The following is a 25,282-nucleotide window of genomic DNA, read 5'->3' as shown; positions in this document are numbered from 1 at the left end:
CTTGGTGTTCACAGTGTTATGTGTATCTATTAAGACTGTGTGAGTGCTTAGTATGTTCACTTGTTTGGGCAAATATGTCTGCTGCCTTGCAGTTTGTACATGTGATTCTGTCAGGAAGAGCAAAATGAAATGACAAACAAAATGTCAGATTAATTAAAGTGGGAGTGAAGCAGGAAGGAGAAGGACAAAAAGAGGATTTGTTGATCCACAATCAAAGGCACTTTGTTTACCAAGGATAACAATCACATTGGACTGCAATTCTTCAAGACCTGAAAGCCACCTTTCATTGCACATGGCTTTGAAAACTTAATGGTCATCCCACTACCGCCTAAAGAGACACTGCATGACTAAACATCAATCACATATGAGGCAGAGAGGCTGAAGAGTACAGTATAGCGCTCTTACACTTCCTCTTTCTGTCTTACCCTGCTAAAGTTAATTATAATCCAATGTGATGGAACACGCATTAAAGTATGATATACTGTAAAATGACACATAATAAATGTTTGCACTTGCGTATATGTGTAATATTCATAAAATTGCTGAGTTTTAGTTTAGGTTTTTCTTCCAAGTTATGTACCTGTACATTAACATCTATCAATTTTCTGTTCCACTAAAATTTTGCTTTCTCCTATGCTTCCCTAACTAAACTACTGAATTGTTTTGCCATAGATGTTATGAAAGAAATGTAACCTGGATTATGTTTTTTTCCAGTACAAGTGTTACCTTTTTGTACAACACTGACTGAAGGCGTGGATGGTGGGTGTATAAAGTGTCTCCTCATTGTGTTGATGTGACGACCCCTCCCACTCTGCCTGCCTGCTAACAAGACTACAGTCATTCAAGCAGCTCTGTAAGGATGCACTGAGGCACAGCGTTTGAGCTAAATGAGCTAAACATCAGCACAATGGCAATGCTAACAAGCTGATGTTTAGCAGGTCCTTTTAAAAGACAGGGTTGAAAGTATGCTGTGATCTTGAGCTGCAACGATGAATCAATCGTCAGAAAATGTATGTGTTATATATGTGTTATGTGATATTTTCATACTCAATAATTGTTAAAATCAGTCAGATTTTAAACAATGACAAACGTACTGGTTCCAGCTTCTCAGATGGGATGATTTGATGCTTTTCTTTTCACAGTGACAAAATCTGGCTGCAGAGAGACAAATGGACATATGGCCATCACCTGGCCAAGTACCGAAAACTGCAACAGTCCCTGCTGCAGCCAGCAGAACTGACAAACTGGAACCCCGCTGAACCTAATTTTGCAGGGACCCGGGAAAGTTTTTGGAAACATAAAAAGAAATATTGTAATAAAATAGTACATGCCCAAACTGAAAAAATTGACAAGATAAAATGTGTTTAACTTCTAATGACTTACACAGTACATTAAGTACTGTTTTGGAAGCTCAAAATACTTATAGATCATAAATCATTCACTATTATTGTTGAGTGTATTTAGACCTTGAACGTGACTCTGTAGGTGATTTACAATGCTCAGAAATGTTGAGCCTCACCATGCCTCCAAATAAAAACAATTATAGCTCTCTTTAAAAGCACCTGCTTGGCAGTTTATGTCAGGGTTGCAAAAGGACAAGTGTCACATTAAAATGTCTTCCGTGGAGTTCATTAAAATACCATCTGCTTACCCAAGAAAAATCACAAAGATTCATGACAGAGGAGAATTGCTCTCCAGGGAGGAAAAAAATGTTAAGATTCAGTAATCTCGCAACAGCAATGCATGATTATGCATGCTGGTAGGCTTTTCAGATGAGATCCCTGGAAACGCGTTCTCACTGAAGCAGTCAAACTGCAATAAGTAGAGCATCCAAGCAGAGCAAAGCACTGCAACAAGCCAGCATCACACACTAACAAATTTATACTGAAAAAAACCATTGGAAAGCGTAAGAGGATTCAGAGTAGGAGTTGAGGAGAGCAATTGTAATCATGAATACTAACCAGGCTGGGAAAGAACAGAATAGCACATTAAGAGCATGATTCATTACACAGGAAGACGTAAACAGCACAATCAAACCGACTGCTTCCATTTTTAATAATAGGCTTATAGAAACGTACTGAAATTAGGTTTTTCCATTACAAGCATTTGTGTTGGACATTTATGATCCTATTTATGCATTTACACTTTGCCATGCTTGATTGGCAAATTCCTCCGTTTTAATATTTGTGGTCCTTTTATTCCTTTAGCATGTTATCTTGTTTCCAGGAAGTGATGAGATGAAGCAGTGAAGTTTTAATATATGCGCAACATGGTAAATTGGTAAATTGAGTGGGGACTGTGTGGATTAGGGCCAAGTGAAGCACGATATATTTATACATATATATTCAGTATCATGCATCCTAAGCACAAAATAAACACATTTAAACTAACTAAATATGAGACACAGAGGGTGAATCCCCACAGATTTAAGCATCAAAATCTGCATTTGTACTTTATTTTACTGTAGGGTCTCTATGGCTTTACTTGTTGACTGCTTTAGCACAGAATTTATTGAGTACCACCTGAATTAACTTACATTTTTACACTCACTCTCACGTTTACGCTTTACTGTACAATTAAGAAAAATTAAGAAAATGCATTGAACGATTAAAGTATATCAAACCAAAATAATAAAGCATGTTTGATGAATTTTAGCAGTTGGACCTAATCTGTGGAAGAACAGTGTGTTTGTATAATGACCACTTGGCGGCGTACTCTTCACAGGGCAGAAGAGCAGTGAATCACTGTTTCTGGACCCATGAGATAGTGTAATGATGGGTAAAGGGGCATTTCTGAACACCAGTGGTGAGGTCTGATGATCTGTAACACCTGGATTTACATGGTGGATTTACAACCAGTAAGCGCCTCTGTTTATTTGCATGATTCCAGATTACATGACCAGATTACAAGATTGTGTGAGAGGAGACCACAAACACACAATTACTATCAGAAGGGGCAAACTCCATTAGCTAAATGATGGGATTTCATGTATTGTTTCTGGTTATTGTGTGTTGAATTACTGTCTGTGTTTTGTGCGTCGCCAAAATATACAGTAAAACTTCCAGAGAGAGATACTATAATATAAAGTAAAGAAAAAATATCTTAACACATCATATAGTGTTATATTTACTCTTCAAATCCTATGCATCTACAAACATTATTTCTACATTACATCATTAGTTGTTTTTGGATTTGTATTTTTACATTTCTTTTTCAAAGACGAAGAATGTGAATCTCATACTGTAGAACAAACACTTGAACACTGAACTAACTTAATCACAACTACCAACCCTGCTACCTGCACAAAGGTGCATCATATTAGGATGTATAAAAGTTAGAAGCACAACATGTAATCCTGAAACAAAATGAGCTACAAAACAGTGAAATTCTCAGCATGAAGGTGCAGCGATCGGATAAAAAAAATCTGAAAGTGTGAGTTTGTTAAGAAAAGGTGTGTGAAGCAGCTCTGGGCCAGATGCCCGCCTGGCCTGACTCCTCAGAGCCATTGCTTCTGGCAGAGAATCTGATGAAGGGATAATCATTTATATTTTCTGCACCACCCCACAAGCTGTGGCGGCAGGGAGCATTTAAATCTTGTCTAAGGTCAACAGGGAACTCAGTGGCTTTGATAACAAGTATCCCATCTTTAATTCCACACTCTTATCGTCTCTGCAGAAATTCTGCCTGAAATTCAGCACCACAAAAATGCACACCTAAGGCTGGATGCTAAAATATTGACTAAAAGATCAGTTGTTTTTATTCTCTCTGAATATGTCAAAACAAAATTAAGTGGAAGGTGGGCTCACCTATCTGTGTGAAAATCTCTGAAGGAACTTTCAGCGGTTGGCAGAGAAAGTCACAGGAGGAAGCAAAGCTGCCTCTGCGCCGACCCATGCCAATCCCAGACACTTATCCACATCAGCCAGAAACAAACAACCCCATAACAGAAGGGCTGCAATGAGCACAAACAGTATGTCACTCAAGAGGAGATTGGCAGGGAGAGAAGCATTTTATATCACCCAAACTCCTCTGAAATTGAGGTGAACACCTTTGATCAGCAGAAAGATGCGTGTAGTGATCCGGATCAGCTTTGTGACAGTGCACTGGGTTTCCATAGAAACATGTGTGCCCCGACCGATCTGGGAAGAACACAGAAATGAACTCTGCCTCATGGCATTTGGAATAAATCGCATCTGTCATATCAGGAAATATAAATCTACCGTCATTTTATCCCTGCAGTCAGGTGTGCCTAATCATCAACTGTGACAGACGTTTTTCTTTTTTTTTTCTTCTCTTTTTTTTTTAAATCTTCTCTGCAGTCAGTTCCAATATGGTCATTTTAATGCATTCTCATTAATCTTTTTTGTTCCCTTGGTGTTTCTGAGTGGGTACAAATGTGGAAATTGGTGAGACACGACTACCAGCTAAAATCTGCAGTAGTTAAAAAAAAAAAAAGAAGCAACCCCAGCTCTTTGAAGTCCAGACCACTTCAGCTCACACTGCAAAACAAGGGCTGTAACAAATACATATAATACATACAAATAAATGCAAAGGATTCGCAGTGCACTGATTTCCATGCAATAGGGTAAAACACATCTCGAAATGAGGCATGAGATGAAAACTGAGGTTTCTTTGTTTTCAAACATACTTACCGAACAAAGACAGCCAGACATAAAAAGGATCTCGTAAATGATAATCTAATTTGAGGATTGAGTTACATTTTTGCTGCCATCCCTGGACCACCTTTGTCCTCTTTGTCCCTGATTATGTATCTTTCTCTGTTTCTCTTCTCCGTCTCTCTGTATGTCAAATAGTTTAAATATAGTTTATTAATTATGCACCCAATCTGAACTGATCCCTTTTCACACTAACAAGTGCCAGACTACCCAAATCTCACTGGATCATTTATCTAGCCTCCAAATCTATTTTACTCTGGGCTCAGGCTGATATTGCTCCTTTCATTCTTCTGTGGTCAATAATGAATTAAGGTAGATCTGCCAACTTTGAAACTGAAATGAAAATAAACTGTCAGCTTATTGCTCTGACACATTCAGCTATGATTTGTGGCTCATATGTAACTCTTCGGTTTCATTTCTTTACGTTGCTGAGCTTTCATTTGAACCCCACTATGTAAAGATTATACCTCTCTGAGACTGTGAGGCAGCAAAGGAGAAGAAGATAACCTGTCAGTTGAAATGTGGATTGTATTGTTGAGTATACAGTGTTAAAAGAAATAAACAAGGTAGGTTTTCACTCGACTTAAACTCTGGAAATGGAAGTAAGCAAGGGTTATTAAAGTTTATTTAGATTTTAACAAGACTTCTACAGCCTTGCTAGTGAGGCGTTAACTAAATGCTAGCGCCAACATGCTAACATGCTCAAAATGACAACATTAGCATGCTAATATGTAGCAGGTATAATGTTTACTATGTTCACCCTCTTAGTTTAGCATGATAACGTGATATGACACCGCCACTCAGCATTGCTACCAATTCGCCCCAGTGGCCAATCACAGTAGGCTGCTGGTATAACAATCATTTTCCCCATAGATCGTTATCAAATAGATGTGAAAAATTGAAAGGACACCGTGAACAATTATTCAATTATTAGTATTATTACGATTCAGTCAATTATAACTGTTTATATTAGGATTTTTAAACCATCAAGGTTTTATATCTGTAAAACTTTCCAAGAGCATAGAAACGCGGGACAAAGCCGAGTGAGGAGGGCCAGAAGTATTTGCAGTACTCTGCACAATGCGGATGCAATCCATGAAGTGGGGAACGTTTTCAGTTTATGCACTTTGTGGACAATTTTCATTCAAGTGAATGGGCGTCTTTCTGGAGTCCAATATCCAGTTCAGTTTAATAAGTGGTGGACTCCATTAGGGGTCACCAAAGGTTGGGGACCATGAATTTCTGCACCAAATGTTCAAGACATCCATCTAGTAGACGACCTGCTGGTGGCACTAGATGAAAAGTCATCACCAAAGTTATTAGTTCATTATCCTCTAGGTGTAGTGGATATCTGACCAAATGTCAATCCATGCAATAGTTGTTAAGATGTTTAACTAACTCAAAGTCTCTTGTCACCCTGAGAGAGAGGATCAGATCTCTGTATTTTTAGAGAATTAAGGTGAAAACGTCTCCTTTGTCACACCATCATCAGGCTGCCATTTTAGCCCAGCTGACTCGTCAACCAAAGTAGCTAATGCAGTGCAACGTTCCACTTTATCATTTCACAACTTCCACACCCTCTGAAATGCATTTGATTATTCACATCAGCACAGCAACAGGGACATAAATAATTCATCTGTGCAAATGACAAATGAGGCAATCAATTCTGGGACGGCATTCAAATAGAAACTATTCAAATCCCCTCGAAATTAATTTTCTGCCTTTTAGTGGCCGTGGACTTAAAATTTAAATGCTGAATTCATCAGATGATGTTTTCACCCTGATTTCCTCAAATTGAACCATTTGGTGTCAGATTTTTTTTTCTTTCAAGAGATACACATAATACAGAAAAAAACAGGTTTCTTGACTGACAGCCTCGGAGGGTTCTCTCACACCAGCAGTTAAAGTCTCACCACACCACTGGCAACACTAAATACTGAACATCAGAGCTTGAACCGCAGAGAATAGCTAGCACTTTGAAATGGGAGACCAGACGTTAAAAAAAGAGAACAAGAGAAGAGGGCTAGACTACTTTCATATTTACATCTGAAAGCAGAATCACTTTCCATGAATGCAAAACCCTTGGATCAGCCAAGCTCCTCTATGTGGGATAAGATCACACTTGACTTTGACCTCTGAGACTCGGAGAACAAAGAAATCTGATGCATAATATGGACACATTTATTTTGTCCGTCAGTTGTAGCCTGAGAGATGATAAGGAAACTCAAAGCTCAATCTTGCTGCTCAGATAAGGTGAATTAAGTAAAGAGACTAGAGTTGTAGTCTTGAATCTGAATCCTGTATCAAATACAGTTCATATTAAATATGAAACCTTTCAAACCATTTGTTTCTAATTAGGTTTAGCTTTCAACATTTACAAGTAACGAGAGTTGGATGCCCGGATCTGTCAGTTGGTAGGGCAGGCGCCCATACATAGAGGTTTACTCCTCGACGCAGCGGGCCCAGGTTTGACTCCAACCTGCGGCCCTTTGCTGCATGTTATCCCCCCCCCCCCTCCTCCAATTTCATGTCTTCAGCTGTCCTGTCAATAAAGGCCTAAAAATGTCCAAAAATTAATCTTTAAAAAATAAAGTTACTTTAAGTTGACCTCATCATTAATGTCATTTACACTTGGGACGCTGGGACATGCTTTTGGCCCATCACTTTTTAAAAGCAATTATTTTTATAATGTTCTGAAAAATAAAACACAGAAAACACAGATATGTGAAATATGCATTGAATGTGCTGAAAGTTTGGAAAATTATCAGAAATCTAAACCTAAAGACACAAAAGAGGAGAATGATTGAATCATGCCTACATGTGTGTTGACTCATCAGAGATAAAATTAAGTGAAAAGAGTTTATTTACATGAGAATTCATTTTTGAAACTAAAACAGAATGCCTAAGAGGCTACTGCATCATATTTCATTATATTTTATGCAACCATGCATAGAGCAAGCCCCCAACCAAGGAAGTATGCTACAACACAGGAAACTCTGTGTCCCAAACTCATGGTCTCTGGGTTTTTATAGCATCTTTCATTTAGGATCTGGTCTCGTGTTGAAGTCTGTTGCCCCCTTGCATGCTGTTTCCATCTTCTACAAACAGTGTTTCTCATATTGGAGGACCCAGAGACTCCCAGTTGGGACACAGTATCTCTCTTTTTGGCTTGGCTGTAGCCCCAGAGTAAACAAACATATCGTCGTAGCAACTGTCAGTCACATGTCAGCATCCCCTGCTGATTCGTTTCGTCCTAACAGTTCAGAGCAACAAGCCCCCAGCTGACGGTTGCCTCCATCATGCACTGCTTCGAAGAAAGAAACTTCAGAACATGTAAAGGTTGTGGGTGTACCGTCTGACACAAACAAGGCCAGCAAGCAGAGAAATCTTTCATGCCGACGTGTCTGAGCGCTTCACTTAACATTGAACTAGAGGCAAACTTTTTCTCCAAGTACAACTTCTTGGGGAGATAATCGGCACTCCATCCGTGGCTGAGGTTCCCACTCATCCATCACCTCCCAACGCTATGTTCCTGACTAACAGAAAAAAACTGACTGCGGGCTAACAATCTTTCACTCCAGCTTGCATACAACTGAGCTGAGGTGAAAGCAACGGCCTTTTGCTGAATTACCTTCCCTTTAATCAATGACACCACGTCAGAGAAAATATCTCCAGGAGAATGACAGCGGGAGGCTTCGTATCCATCATGCACCTCAGCAATGGAGCTAATGGATGACGCACATGCATCACTATGTCAAGATTAATCTGACATTCATCAAAATGTTGAAGGGATATAAATAAAAGGACAAATGGAAGCCAAACTATAAGGATGAATTATAATCAGAATCAGAGAAGAAAGAAGAAAAGATTTCTAATTTCTAATTTGTATTACTTTCTTTCTTTTTAAAGCAAAATATGTGAAAGCGCACATAATTTGCTTTAGCATTAAGACTAAAAGTGATTTGTATCTCTGTCATTAACGCATATCCCTTCTCTGGCTATGAGGATTAAAAGGGGAAAAAAAAGTTGAATCATCAGTTGTCATTAACATAGCTGAAGATGCCAGTGTTTTCACAGTGTTGGACTAACGGTGCTGTGAGCAAATGTTTCATTTCAGTTCAGGGATGAACAAACTGTGGATTTAACCTTGAGCAGACATCACACTGACATGCCGTGGGAAACGCAAAATGACAGAGGGAAAGGAATAGTGGGTCATTGTAAACTACAGTGACCTGATAAGGACTTAAAAAAAAAACTGCAGCATATGTTGTTGTTGATAAATTAGGGGCCATAGATTTTAGAAATAATGATGTCCCCCTAAAGGCCTAAAAACGTTTTGACCGAATTGATTAACATTAACAAAATAGGAATGGTTGTTTAATATTGGTATTTAAATGTACTAGCTTTGTCTCAAAAGTCTGGAAAAGAATCCAACATACACTAATATTTACTCTGATTTCTTCAAAGATAAAGGTCTAAAGACTTGATTGTGAAAGTTGTTCAAATTTCTTTTTGGTTAATTTACAATTTTTTTAATTTTTATTTTTTTACAATTGAGCTGCTTGGAGCAGTTTGTGAACAGTGTTTTCTGTTAGTGATTGTAAGTCCCTTTGGGGAGGACGTTGGGCTTTTTCACTTTGTAAACCTTCACCCAAAAAGCATTAACCAGCCAATTCCTATTGAGCCTCAGCAGACTTAGTCTATATCATTGACGTTCCACTTCCGTGATTGCTCCGGTGCAGCAGGAAATTCCACTGCTGAATGTCTTTTGACAGATGTTTGTTTCCTTATGTTTTTTTTTTGTGTTGGAATAAACTCTGGTGGATTTATGAGGTATATGATTAACCCTTGTGTTGTCCTCCTGGGTCAAAAACGGACAAAAAATTGACTTTATTGTCCCTTTTCAGACTTTTTTTTGTTTTGTTTTCAATAACATCTTCTTACTACTACTAGTATAGTACTTTTTGGAATTCATGGTCAATAACCCTCATTTATGTAGAATTGTACCTAATATTTGAGTTAAAAAAGCAGAAATTATGAAATATTTTGACTAATAGTTAAGATCAGAGGAACTTACAGATGAGATTAGTCAGTAATGAAAGTGATCAATTGCATTTGCAAAGAGCGTTCTAAGGAAACCAATCCATTTTTTGTGGTAATTTGGTTAAAAAGAAACCCATATTTCACATATTAACATTTTTTAAAGGGTACATTGAGACAGCTAGCTAGACTATCTGTCCAATCTGAGTTTTCTCAGCAACTTTTGAACATACACGTTCCACCAAAACAAGTTCCTTCCCAAGGCTAGCTCCGCCCAAAACAATTGTGATTGGTTAAAAAAAATATCAATAAACCAGAGCACGTTTTTCTCTCATCCCAGGATGCTCTGTGGACTAGCCAGACCCTCCTCCACAGTGGTTGGATGCTCTGGCAAAGCAAGACTACAGCTGACCAGACTGAACCAGGCAGAAGATTTTGCTTTTATAAACTTTCTAGTAAACAACTTGCACTAAAACCTGTGTCTTAATCAGAGGGACAAGCATGCACTGAGTAACCTTTGACCGTGAGAAGACAGAGGCTGTACCTGAGCATCCACGAGTAGATGTCTCATCAGAGTCATGGACTTCTTCAAGGTGTCCCTCTCTCCCGGCATGAAGGCCTTGTCCTCGTGAGCCAGGCTACAAGGTCTGGTCACCATGAACTGAGCAATCTGGTCGTTCAGGCTGTTGAGAGACTGGACCGCTGCAAAAGAGGCAAGGAGAGTTGTAAAACCACATGAAAACGCATACAAGTCACAGAAACACAAGCATTCAGGACCATCTGTGTTTTCCTGTACTTCCATGGAGGAGCTCCTAATCTCTCTCTCTCTCTCTCTCTCTCTCTCTCTCTCTCTCTCTCTCTCTCTCTCTCGGATCAGACTCATGTGATCTGAGACATTTCCTTCATCCTCCATTGTTCTCCTTTTCAGAATAATCCCTCGTTTGTACAAGAGGGGCATCATTAGGCTAAATCCATTACTAAGACACAGAAACTCAACTCATTGTATAATCTTTATTATTTTATGGCGAGTCCCAGTAATAATTTATATTCTGTTGGGTTTGTTCAGTCAAAGGCAATGTGAAGCTCAGAAATGTCTTTGTTTTTTAGAGATGGCCCAGAGTTTGCTCAGAGGGCAGTGTGGGTGGAAATATAGAAATGTCTGATCAATACTTAAACGTTTTCACTGAAGTAAGCCTCAAAACAAGCCAACAGGGTGATAGAAGAGCATTTTGTCAGAGGAGCCCAGGAGACGTGGAAAACATATATAGTAACTAACATGAGTATCACAGCTCGTGCTCGTACACAGACTTTTATCTTCTAGTTGAGAGCAACACTTTAAAGTTTGTGATTTATTAATTGATTGAACATGTAAACTTACTAAGAGCTCGATCACTTTTAAAGAAGTGCCCTTTTTAAATAGAATAAGTGTGACAAATAGTAACTGCATGCAATTACATGATAAAACACAACATAGCCACCAAAAAAAATTAATTATTTAAATGATATAAGGGACAAAGATATTAATTAAAACACTCACTTTCAACTGGTGGTAAGGTATAAATGATTGAGTCTAACGGTGAGACACTTATTAGTATGCAAAAATAGCAGGTTGAACTTCGAAGAGATGTGTATAAAATTATGCATGAGAGATGCAGGGGTGCAGTCATGAAAAACTTGAATTTGAATATTTCACTCAGTGTAAACATTATACAGCTTGTGAGCTAAATTGATTTTTCCAACATTATAACTACTGAAAGGGAAACAAAAGGCTGAATTGTATGTTAAGGATTTTTTTAATTGTTTAGCTTATGCAATGAAAGAAAATAGAGACAGATGAGGTCTTCAAATTCTTTCTTTTCTTTGACTAACCATCAAGAAACCAAATATATTCAATGTATGATATAAAAAGCAGAAAATGCTCCCTCCAAAACTACCAAAACTAGCAAATATTTGTCATGTTTTTGTAATAAATTAACAAATTTATCAAATCAAGCAATCAAATTGATCAAAACCATTGTTGATTTAACCAAATGAATTGACCAACTGTGTTAGTCACTACAGGGATAGCATGTTTTTTAGAAAGTCAAGGCACTTTTTTCCCACAAATAGACACCTAAGGGGTCAATTGGGGGCAAGAGTGACAGAGCATCTGACCCCAATTTCCACCGGATGAGTAACAGCTGCGGATCTGCTCTGGAACGGCGGCGGAGTGATTAGGTTTCCAATAAAGTCAATGTGTGTTTTTCCACAGACTGCGGAACAGCTGCGTTCCGACTCTGTCCCAGCTCCGGCGATCCGCAGCCCTCCGGAGCAGATACTCAGAGCTTCTATTTTTGCCGGATTTCAGTACACGGCAGACAACTTTCTGTCTCCTTTCAGTGCGGGAAAGGAAGTCAAGCACAGAAACAAAATAAAATATCCAGTTAATTTTCAAAATAAAATAGACCGTGCTCACAGCGGATCATATTTCCCTTAAACCTTCCCTTGAAAACATAGCACAGAGTTGTTTCTCCTCCATTCCTCTGGATAGAAACAAACTATTGTTGTTTTTGTGGTTCTATTCTACATGAATTTGCGAGATCTCGTGGGTCCTCGAGACTTCAGCTGTCAGTCATGGCACTGCTGTTCCACAACAAATCCGGACCTGGTGGGTATTGGCACTCCCTGATGTAAATCCATTAACAGTTAAAGAACTGGACCAACAGATTCCATAGTTCTGGACGTAGACCAGTGAAGGAAAATAGAAGCACTTTTCCGGTGATGGCTGATCGTTACTGCGTAGCCTCCAACTGAGCTTGACGACGTAGATGTGACGTGGGCAGCCTGTCTGAAAGTTGTTAGTCTTCTTGTAGCTGTGCCAAGAGAAATCTCAATCATTCCCAATCAGCAGAGATGGAGAGCGTAGGTATACAGTGCGTTAGGAGATAACATAGACACAGGCTAATTACTGCTGACTAACATGCTAGTTAACCATAGTAATTAAACTTAAACAGCTAATGGAAGTCCAAACTGTCTGCGAGCTGCTCCTGACAATATAATGATTTGTCAACAATGCAACAATAAGTCGCGTGGTTATGACGCAATCGTTAGCCTAGTTTTACAAAAACGTCTGCTACGGAGCCATAACGTAAGGTACAAGGTAATGGAGCCTTTTATATATTGTCGTGTTTCTTAAGAAATAAACAATGGACAAATAGAGTCTTCAAACGCTTCAAATGTAAAGTTATTCACTGTCAAAGTGACATCAAAATAAATGGCAGTCAATGGGATGCTAACTGCGGCTGATGACTTTGTAGCATTAAAATGGCGCCATGGGAGCTACGCTTAGAGAGGAGAGGCTTACCCCCTTGTGTAAATTGAGTGCAGATGTGAGTTCCGCATGCTCAGATTTAAACAGTTTACAGCATAACATGTCATATTGAAATTTGTGAAATCCATGAAATAATAAACTTTTCTCATTACAAACAATTAAAATAACAATGAAAAACAAAAAGACGATGGAATCATTTCAGAAACGTTGTAGCTATCTATGATTGCTTGATTGCTAACGTTAGTTAAAATTGCCATTCAAGTAACAGCCTTTGTTGTGTTTGATTGCTAGCTTGTAACCAGCAGTGAACGAACTTCGTTAAGTAGGTCCATTTTTACTGTGTTTACATTACAAAAGTCTCTCGTTAGCATCTTGGGGGGGGCCTACACGCAGCGGAGCCGATCCGCAGCAGTTACGCATCCAGTGGAAATTGAGGCTTAGGCAATGTGTGACTCACTGACGACAGTCAAGGTCGGCTTTTCAGCCGAATCATCAAAGATTTATGGCCAAACCTTCCAGTACTTCTCTTGAACTGCAGGAGCATGCAAAAACAGGCATGTTTATGAGCACGCACGGCCCTGCAGGCAGCACAGCATACATCAAATCAGGTCCGGGTGGGTGGAAGGGGGAAATAAAATGTTCACCATAGAGGTCGAGGATTAGATTTTAATTTCACATTCAATATTTACAATATGTACCTCTCTGCCCCAAAGACAGCCAAACGTGTCGGGTAATGGTATGTTGTTGTTGGAAATGACATCCTGTCAAAGTGAGAACAGACACACCTTCTTCTCCTCTCTGCTACACTTTCAATGTTTTTTGAGTGCATTCTGTCACACGCTGTGATACATGATGGAGAAGGCAGGTGGCTTTTCATGAAAGCAAAGTTACATTGACCAGGCCTAACATATGTCAACATACTACATCTCAATCAAAATGCTCCAGCTCCTGGCCAAAGCCATAAAACCCCAGAGATATGTGACAGAAACACCACGTGATGCTCAATTTGTTGATACCATTTGTAATAAATGGTTGCTTCTCAAACAGGAAATTACAACAAATGCTAAAACTCCAGGCTGCTACATCTACACCTCTTCAACACCGCCTGCACATTTAATATTCTTCTGGTTGGAGCGAACCAGACCAGGCAGCAGCATAAAGCTCCTCTGCTGAGAACAGGTACAGTAAGTGAGGAAACGTCAAACCATGTTTTCACACCAACAGCTGGGTGAAGCTGACCATTTGTGACCTGGAACATTTTAATAGTATGACAGAGGAGGAATCTTGATGAGAGAAAATCATAGATTGGTGACTATTAGTGAGCTATTTCCATTATTCCAAGTTCAGTTTGGTTAATGTTTGCCAACTTTATAAACATTCATTTTTGTCTTTGTTTAGAACCTTTTAATCTGTCCTTTCACCTCAGCTACAAGTCTGACTTATCATTTTGTCAACATAAAGTATAAATCTGCCAGCAACCCAAAAATACAAGCTAAATGAAACCGGCGCCTATAAAAATGTAAATTGATTTTATCAAATTTTTGTATTTATGTATGCCAAAACATTTTATTATTTAAATGTTTTAAAAATGTCTTCTTCCTGTTCTACAGACATAAATGGGATTGTGTGTAATGTTTACTCAGCTCGTCTCTACATGCATTAAAATTAAAGTTATTTTACCATAAAAAATCTAAAAATTATTCTAAGTGTATTCCAAGATGAATTGACAGAGATTAATGTATACTTGTTGAGACCGTTCTTATTTCCAAAAAGATTTCATGAATAAATCCTTTATTCTGGAGCATTTTCTCACAATGTGAAAGATCACCCCCATAAGATTTGTATTTCTATAAAATGTACGATCATTTAAATCAGAGGGACATTGTGTTTTGTGATCCACCCTCCCACACACAGGTGGCTCAGTGTTTCTGTGAGATGTGGACAATTCAATACAATTTTTGTAGCCTCCCACAGAAGAAAAACAACATCAACAATGAACTCTAATGAGGCATGTTGGGGCTTTATCAGGCTGTACAACCTGGTGAAAGGAGAATAATGTGCATATGAAAAGAAAAAAAACTGCTCACTCATAAAATGCAATTCCTCCTCTGGGAAAATACCTGTTCCAGTGTCTGTATGTCATCGTTGTTAATTTACGAAATCGCACAAAATATGAACATCGGAGAGTTTTTTTTATGCAGGTGTGCAATACAGTAAAATGAATGTATTCAAATGTGCTCAGCCAGCTGTCCCACCAAGAATCGTGATGAAAATATTAAAATTACTCTGTTGCTTCTGCTCGCTTTGGGGACCAAAGCCACAGAGTCACAGTGGCCAACAAGCCTCTGCCAAGACATTTTAGGAAGCTCCGAGAACTTTACAAAATACACGGAGCCGGGTGAAAAGGATGGGGGAGTCTGTGAGAATCTGAGGCAATCCCAAAAGAGAGAGAGAGTGGCGACATTTCAATTACACCGATGCCAAATAAATACACAACACAATCTTGTTGAGGGACAAAGCCTGCAGTGAACCTAAATCAGGGGTATAACACCACAGCGAATGTTCATTTTGAAGCTTTTGAAGACATGCCTCTGTAAAGCTAAGTGCAGGTTATTCAAACGTAAGGATTTGGACAGATCAATTATAGCTTTGCAAAGTTCGCCTTGCATAGAAAGAGCTGAAGCCCTCTGTATCTGACAGCATCAACACAAGCCTGTAATTTTGCCGTTTTCCTCATTGTTCTGAATTACTATCTGCAGCAGGGTCCAATTCACCCGCTGATGGTCTGCGTGTTGCAATTTTCCAGATAAATTGTTCACCTTACACCAAAGGAATACTATTCTACTGTGCATTGCAAGCATGTTTATTTATCTTTATGTCTGGCCCACACACGGCAGATACTTCACATTTCACTCCAATGTCACGCTTCCACAGTTCAAAACACATTTGATCCTTTCCCTCTGGCTGGTGTCCACTAATTTCTGATGCAGAGCAGATGGGAGTTTTTGTGTGTGCAGAGCTTTGTCTGACTTCATGGGCAAAGCGGGGACTATGTGAACATGGAGTGCAGAATTGTGACAGTGGATTTAGAGAGATTGACCTCTGTGGAAAGCAAACTACATGGGTTCTGGGTTTCTTTCCGTTGTTGTATTCCCCTAGAACTAAAGCTCTGAGAAATCAGCGAATCTGCCTAAAACAACCAGGCAGCCAGGAGCTGAGGTCAAGATCAAGGTCAAAGTTTATTTATATAGCACATTTACAAACAGTCACTACTGCCCCAAAGTGCTGTACAGATACAGAGAACAGCATAAGATAAAATAGCCCTCTAAAACAGAATATGCCAAAAACAATAAAAACACACAACAGATAAAAACTATACTTAAAGCAATAACAACAATGAAATGTCACAGCTCAGCTTATGTAAAAAGCCAGTGCAAAAAGATGGGTTTTTAAAAGTGATCTAAAGCTCTCAATAGAGGTAGCTGCTCTAATGTTGAGAGGAAGAGAATTCCAGAGCTTAGTCTTAGACTTATGGCGTTTTTCCACTGCTGGTAACGGCTCGCCTCGGCTTGGCTCGGCACGGCTCGGCTCGCCTCGGCCCATTCTATGTTCGTTTTCCATTGCAGATTGCGTAAAGCCTGAGCGTGGCTGGTCACTATAGCAACGCGTGATGACGTAATTTTCAGCGCGACTCACAACAGCACGTTGCATACTCGCCGCTGCCAGAAGAAATGTTTTGTTTCAAAAGAAGCTGAAGGAAGCAACAAAAATCACCGCTAAAAAAACAGGAGTTTGGGAATTCTGACGGAGTTCAGACGTCGACATGACGGTTGTTCGCCGACACAACAGGGTAAGTTAAGTTTCCTGGTAACGTTAGCTAACATCTGCATGTGTTCAGCGTCGCAGTCAGTATTTACTATACGCTATATAAAGTACATGAACAACCATGATTACACACCAACATGACTGATGTGGACTGTTTGTGTTTCAGAGCATTCACGCTTTGTAAAATCGCCGCCGCAGAACGTCTGGTGGGCGATGTCCGACCGGTGAAACCTCTGGTTCTGACTACTGGGCTTCGTATAATCTGTATGAGAGTCACGGACAGTCTTATGACAACGACTGGGATGCATCTGGGACAGCAGAGCCAGGGGGGACACTGTCACAGGGTGCAGAGGAAGAAGACCGGGACGTACGGGAGGGTTTGATGCGCTACTTGAAAAGCTAAATAAAAACTTTTGTTATATATATATATATTGTCTTGTTTTTTAAAGTAACAGTGTGCAATATTGGAAACGACATGAAGCCGCTAGTAGCCCGAACAGTTGAAAAGTGAGAATAGTGCAGAGAGTGGATAATCTGTCGGTGTCCGGCTAGATTTGTTTTAAATGTCCCGTTTGTTCTGGACACACACTCCGCATTCTGGTTTGCTAACAACGCGGTCATGAGTGACGATTCTCTCCGACCAATCAGCAGTCTGCAGGTAACCACGTCACCTTTTGGTATCGCCTCGGCTCGCTTGGAACCTCGACTGAGGTAGTACTACATAAAGTACCTGGTAGCAAGTCCCAGGGACTTTTTTTTGTAATTGAAAACCAAAAAAAGCGAGTAGAGCCGAGGCGTGTCGAGTAGATACCACGCAGTGGAAAACCGCCATTAGACTTAGCTTTATTAATCCCTTTGGGATGACACCCGAAAGGAAATTAAAGTTGGGACCTGCTACTGAAAAAGCTCGGTCCCCTCTGGTTTTTAGTCTGGATCTTGGACAGTCTAAAAGCAACTGGTCAGTGGACCTAAGTGCTCTGACTGGAGTGTGCAAAATCAGCATATCAGATAAATATGATGGTGCCAGCCCATTAAGAGATTTAAAAACAAACAATAAGATCTTAAAATGGATTCTAAAAAAAAAAGTAAAAAGCTAAGGCAGATTGCCAGGCATCTCTTCTCTTTCCACAGCAAGCGAGAGGATCCCTCGCGACCCTGTTTTATTCTCTTTTCCACAGTTCCCACACCTCGCAATAGCTATGTTTTGGCTTGTTTAAATTCTAAACTGTATCTGAGCTGCTCAGATCTTCATCCAGACACTCAATTCAGCCAGGTCCAAAGAGGAACACACCTGTTGTGCATATTTTATACCCTGCTTTACTGCGTGTAAACAAGCAGTATACAGATTTATGTCATTGCCTTTTCATTGCATTTCTGTTACTATGGGTCTATCAAGAGTCAACTGTTCAATTGACGCTAGTACGCTCGACGATTGTCTCAGAAAATGTCTTAGAAAGTAATAGTTAATGGCTATGCTAGTAGCTTAGAGAATCTGCACTTACTGTAGGTACAGCTTTGATTTGCTAATAGAAAACTATGCTAAAACGCAGATATCTAGCAGTTATAATGTTGACTATGTTGAGCATCTCATATTACAATTGTATCATACTAAGATTTGCTAATTAGCACTTAACACAAATTACAGCTGGGAATGATGGGTAGGTCATTAGTTTTGCAGATACAGTATTTAGTCACAAACTTACTAAATATAGGGCAATTAACATTTGGACCTAATGAGGAGGACATGGATGTCTGCAACAGATTTCATGTTATCTATGCAACAGTTGTTGAAAAATTGCACTCTGAACCACAAATGTAAACCAATGGATCAACAAAGTCAATAGGATTAATCTTTTGTGAACCATCAATGTCAGTTCTCAGTACAGATCTTATAAGCAATCCATCAAACAGTTGTTGTATATTTATATTATATTTAAGCCTGATCTAAAATGTTGGAAAGACTGACCAAAAGACAGACAAACAGACAGACAAACAGGCAGACAAACAGACAGACAAACAGGCATACATTAGCATTGCTAAAACAATATATATGGAAATTCAGTTGATAGGTTAATTGACAGTTATTCTGAAATGCTCCAAATTGTACATGTCTCTGCATGAGTTGACAGGATACATGAATGATAATCTGTATAGAAGTTACCTCTATTCATGTTTCGATTATGTGAAGACATACACGCCATGTTTCTGTACATACTGCATGCATCCAGACGTTGTATAGGGGAACTTCTTGTCTTATTTGCAACTGCAATGTGAAAATACTGGAGTTTAGTTTATTAAGATGCATGTCAACAATTCATAAAACATGAGTGTTCTTATAATATTAAATATATAAGATGTTCACAATGGTTCCACAATTCTAATAAAACATATTGACTTTAAGTTTGATGTGCAGTATATAAAACTATCAATGAGCCAGCGTTACCCTTAAAGGTTGATTGGTCAGTACACCCTAAAAACAACACATTATTTTAAATATTACAATTACAAGTATTATAGTATATACTATATTTTTAATATACAAATGTAGGTTCTTCTGAGGATATCAAATCAATAAATTCAAAATAATGAACTCAAACTTAAAGCTAAATGCTTTTAATCTCTGAAAACAGTTTGTAACACAGTTTCAAGATAAAGTAATTCACACTGGGGTATATGGAAGATTATGTCTATTTAGCCCTTTTCAAATTACCTCATTTGCCCTCAAACAGTTTTTTTTTCTTGTTTGCTATTCAGTTCACGTGAAAGCTGTTAAAGGTGAGAAAGTAAAGATCTTGAGGGCAGCCCAGAGGAAATCATCTTCACAATGAGGACTGCACGGCAGGAAAAGTTTTCTGCTCTCCCTGCAGATTCTCTACACAGCAGTTTCACCAGGAAACACTGAATCCAAATTTAAAGTAGAACGAGAAAAAAGAAAGGTTAAACCTTCCTTACTCATTTTTTTATACATTCCAAAACTGTTTTTGTCAGCCAAATCGGGGATTCAATTGACCTTCCTGTTTCAAGTCTGTTAACATATAAACACAGTAATTTATTTCAAGCTTACAATGCAACAGCATGCTAATTAACTCCAAGACAGACCAAAACAACTATCTGACCATTTAAGTACAAACAGTTAAACCATCAGAGAGAGAAGCTAGTTGGTAATTGACAAAAACAGATGTCAAATTTTCTTAAAAATGTTACGGGGTATTATATGGCCAAAAGTATTGGGACATTTCAAATAACAACTGTGTGTGATCATTGAGTATCTCATTTCAAAACTTGGGCAGTAATCTATTACCAGCCGTCACTTCCCACAACATTTTGGAACCTCACTGGAGGGATTACTCTATTCAGCCTCAAGAGCAGTCATGAGGTTGGACACTGACTCCATAATGCAACTCAATAGCATGTTTTGTTTGATCTTCACTTCCTTGCAAAGGCCTACGTCTTTCAAACCTCTCAACTCCAGTTTGTAATGGAGTCTTCAAGCCAAAACTGAGATGACAAACCCAACCGTGAAAAACCGCCAAAAGTATGAAAACATGATCTTCCCTACCTAACTATATGGGGTAGTAAAGATCAGCACAGACCACTGCTCACATGAATTTCAAATCGTTATATTATGATGCAATTTGTGATTTGCATATCTGAAAATACTAGCTACTGGCTAACAGATCAAACACTTCTCTCAACTCTGGCCGTTAATCCTGAAGGTTTCACTCTCAATAGTTTTATCACATTATTTTTCAATATACAAATGTACTATATACAGTTAAACTTTCAAGAAACAGTCAGCTGAGGTAAAGCCCTTTAAGACTCATTGGGATGGAGAGAGCTGCATCTCACTCTGTCAACCAGCTCTGAGTAAGCAGCATCAGAGCGCAAAGCTCCACTGTGGACGCAGAAAGTGCAGGAGGGATTTGATTTTGCCCACGGCAACATTGCCACCACCTGGTAGCTTTGATACATGCTACAACTGCATGAAATGAAAATGTACCTCTCTTAGCTGTCTCACTGACCATGGCCTGAACAGCTGCAAGTGAAGCGGTGACAAAGGCGAGTAAACACATAGACCCTTCATAACATCTGCCACCGCCTCCACTATGTGAGGTCATAAAGTTGTTGTTATTATTATTAATTAATCTTCAAGAACTGAATCTAAACCATCACACATTCAAAAGGAAAATTGTGTTACTGATTATGTCTGATGTTTCATTCATATTCACCTATAATCTCTGGAACAAATCAACCAATTGCACTTTTAGCAATTCAAATATAAGTATCTCCAAATATGGAATTTATCACAAGAATTAGTTTAGACAGATCTCTCTAAAACCTGTTCTTGATTTTGTAATTAAAATATGCTATTTACCAGTCCAGAGAAGGCCAGGATTTTAGTGCCCTCATGTTGCATTACGTTGATCAGGTTGATCAGTGTGCCACCTTGTGAGAAGTACAAGGGATCCCCGTAGAGCAATTCAGGTTTCTCTTTCTTCCTTTGAGTCAAAGAATTTAGAAAAACAAATCTTAGGGGAGGGGACACTGAACCATCAGTTGAACATAAAAGCCTCAGATGGCCCTTTGATAATCTGCCTGAGGCCATCTCTTCAACATCTAATGAACCACTCGGAGAGGATTGTGGCTCTCACTAAAATTACTCCACTCACACAAAGGTAATTCATGTAGAGATAAGGTGCTTCATAGCAGATGTAATGGTGTGTATTGGCAAAAAAGGGCAAGTAACTGTTTTTACAAAAAAGGTCAGTGGTCAGGAAATGTTATAATAATGTAAATGTATTTTTGGGATTAAAAGTTAATTAAGTTAGATAAGACTACATATGGATGCTAACAGCTGGAGCAGGAAAATAATGCACAGAATATGAGCAAAATCCATTAACAGTTGTGTATACTGTAGGTAAAAGGAAAAACTCCAGGAGTCCCTGTGTTTTAATTTGTATTTAATTGGTGGACCTACTGTACTTTACTGCAAACTGCCTCGTCTACTCCTATATTAGTCAGTTTCTCAAAATCACTTTAAGTAGAGCATGTCACATTAAGCAAGCTGTGGATAATAGGTGTAGGTGGAATATAGCATTAGTGACAGCGACAGCAGCAGGGAAAGACAAAAAATTGCATTTGCATTGTGTTCTTTCAAGAATATTGCTGGAGAGAAACTGATTCCTTCTCCTATAGTCTGAACCACCAGCAAATAGCTAAAAACAAATCACTGCTGCTTCGTAGCTGTGCTTCAAATATCTCAACACAATGCAACAGTGTGTTGAGAACTGGTTATCCACAGGAATATGAACTACAGAGCACAAACTCCACCAAGGAAAGCAAAGGTGCATCGCTAATAGTTGTTTTCGGCAGCAACCACAAAGCTTTAAATGAGCTTAAGGAGAAACTTTGAAGGTACAACTGACAGACAGCAGAGAAAAAAAATCTCTCTGCATCAGCTGAGATAAGGAGGTGAAATGAGGACCCTCTTGTCTTAGTCAGGGTAAACACAGCTTGTTAGAGCAGACCTGTGTGAGCTCAAAGTGACATTTCAAAATCCAAATGCTGCACGCTGGAGTGCCTTTCCAGAGCTGGAGCTACAGGCGGCACCGGTGACGCGGGTGACAGGGCTGCAGCCAATTAGGATTGTATGTGAGCAAGTGTCTGTACCTGTCTTTATAGGATGTATAAAAGTGGGTCAGAGCCACAGTGTATCTTGGTACCAGAGCACAACGGCACATAATTTATACACTTCAAATGAGACTGATGGGGATTAAATAGCTGAACTGGAAATGTGCTCTTATATGGGATGACGGTTCTGAATCCATTATCATTATCAGCTACTTTGATGCTCAAAATTCAATTTCTGAGCAGGTTTCTAATAAAAAAGGTCTGAGTTCAGGCTGCAGGTATTGCCACTATCGTTCATTAACACATTTCTGCGCAGGTAAACAACTCTACAAGTTCAAAGTCACATCAACTCAAAATATTAGCAAGTTAGACATTACTGGGGGGAGAAAACTGTTGCCGCCATATTTCATGAGCTTTTTTTCATTTCCCACTCACATCAAACACTTCAAACAGTGCCGGAGAGGACAGAGCTTAGCGCTGTAAACTAATGCCCAGCATGTCTCTCCAAGTACACGTCTGTGGACGACAGCTCAGACCAAGATGACATCAGAGTTGTGATGCAAAAACCACTTGACATAATTGCTGGTTGGATGCGGTTGAGAACCGGGAGCCTCTGCCTCTGATATATAGTCTGCGTTCAAGGTCTCTGATCTCAGCTCTGCCCTCACATACCAGAGGGAAGACACAATAACATATTAAATAGATGATAAAGGACTTTAACTTTGCACTAACTAAATCCATGGAGCAAGCTGTGCTATAGTCAGTTATGTTAGGTGCCATTCATCCTAAATTTTCCATTCATCTTTGGGATTTTGACCGTTGGTCGGGCCAAAAAAAGACATTTCAAGAAGATTTGATGCAGATTTTTCACTATTTGTTGGCATTTTATATACCAACTTAGAGAATGATTAACTACGAAAATAATTTGTATATAATTATTAGTTCCGCTGAAATAAATGTATTTGATATGTGATATTTGATTGTGCAGAATAGGAAAAGTTAAAGAGATATGTGTTGCCATCCTATAGCATCATATAGTCTGATGGAATTTGGACCTGTGTGACATTACTGTTAACTTCAGCTAAATCGACTTAAAGTTACAATTCTACTGTATGTTGTTTTGTTTATTGTTATATTGTCTTGTTACATATTGATGTATGTTGTCATGTTGTCTGTCTGGAGTTTTAAAAAAACTGAAAAAACATTTTGAAGTGGAGAGGTTCAGGTGGGTCACGTCAACTGAAATGACAGATTTGAAGTTTGATGCTAACATGCTGATTGGCTCATAGAGGTCGTGAAGAAATCTATTTGGCTGAAGTGAAAAGTGTGAATTCTTTTTATCAGCTGACATAGTGGAAAGTGGGCAAGAAAAAATGTAGATTAATCATAGGAGTAAGCATTTACTTATGCAAAGCTTCATTTTTTTTTAGATTGATGCACAGGCAATTTGGAAACAGATGAAGCTTGGTAAGTTATTTGATGTAGTTACTAAACACTAATTTATCAAGATGATATTCGCTAGGCTTAATTACTTAAATATTAACTCTCCATGAAATGTTTACCTTATTTTTTTTCAACCCCAAAATGTAAAGTCTTACGCCGTTGGCATTATACTGGATATTGTTTCAGTGTAGACTGGCTTTGTCAGCATAATATTTAAAAACTACAGTCAAATTAGTAAGCTTCACTGTTGTTCATTATGGAGTAAGTTATTGTTTTTGCCCTAACGTGTGTTTATGTTGGTAAGTGGAGGATATTTTTGTCCTGTGAATGTATTCTTGTGGCTTAGTGCAAAGGTGAAGACTGTGGAGCAGTGATGCTGTAGTGCTTTAAGAGGTTGGAAGTGAGAATAATCTGTCGATCAAACCAGTGATTTGGAATCCTTCCTGAAGGCATCCTCACAGTGCTGCAGACTTACGTAGAATTCACCAGAGACATTAATAAGAGCATTATGTGTTTGACATTGGACACTCTGGTGAGTTTGGTGTCAGTAACAAATCCCCAAACAAAACTAGCAGCTAATGTTACGTAATATCTGAAGAACTAGTGACTCTATACCCGCATTAAGACGTATTATCAGGGGGCATGAGTACAAAGCAGGCATTGAGCCTGATAACACTGTGGTGGTGGGTACACACACATGGACCTAAAGACCCTCATCTCCAGACATACACACACTTTACACTTTACACTCTACACAAACTCATTCCTACAGAATGATGAAGTCTCTTCAGTGTGTTTCCTAATTAGCCTTTTCTTATGAAGAGATGTTTATCCCAAGCTCAGGTTGATTCAATGCCCTTGTGATCTAGAAACTTGAATTGAATTCAACTCTGACATGTGCACTCTGTGCACATCTTAATAAACTCTTGGCATCAATTGTATGCCTCCCTTTGAGGTAGAAATGGGTGTACAGTCAAGCTTCTCATCTTGCAAGCACATCTGATTTATAGTGCGTAGGTTTCAAACGTAGCTGTGCTCATTAGCTTTTACACTGTCAAAACATCACTGAAATGTATGTACTTTAGCAAAACAGGTGCTGCCATTTCTTAGCTATTATTTATAGAAATAATAACCTTTAAGAAACCACAAATTTGCAGTGTCTATATTTCTGTTTTAATGCAAAACAAAAGGCCCATTTTAACTAAAAACAAATGTTACCATAGTTATTAATATTTTCTGGTCACATGCAGTCAATCCAACTGAAAGTCCTGTTCTTGCATTGTAACATTGACGTACACATAATGTGCACTGTCACTTCAATTTGTGAAGAGCGTGCCCTGCATGTTGAGAAGAAGCA

The 25,282-nt window shown here is 38.9% G+C and overlaps 1 protein-coding gene across 1 annotated transcript in view; it reads right to left on the bottom strand.

Moving 5' to 3' along the window:
- kaznb (kazrin, periplakin interacting protein b) overlaps nt 1-25,282 on the bottom strand; it is a 123,126-nt gene that overhangs the window by 90,192 nt on the left and 7,652 nt on the right. The window contains exon 3 of the mRNA XM_032513011.1: nt 10,261-10,418. Within this exon, the coding sequence (XP_032368902.1) occupies nt 10,261-10,418 (158 nt within the window). The remainder of the gene's footprint in view (nt 1-10,260; nt 10,419-25,282) is intronic.

This window comes from Etheostoma spectabile, chromosome 4 (genome assembly GCF_008692095.1).
Source record: "Etheostoma spectabile isolate EspeVRDwgs_2016 chromosome 4, UIUC_Espe_1.0, whole genome shotgun sequence".
NCBI classification, from domain to species: Eukaryota; Metazoa; Chordata; class Actinopteri; order Perciformes; family Percidae; genus Etheostoma; species Etheostoma spectabile.
Note: the sequence above shows the minus strand (reverse complement) of the source record. Positions and strands in the feature narration are given on the sequence as shown.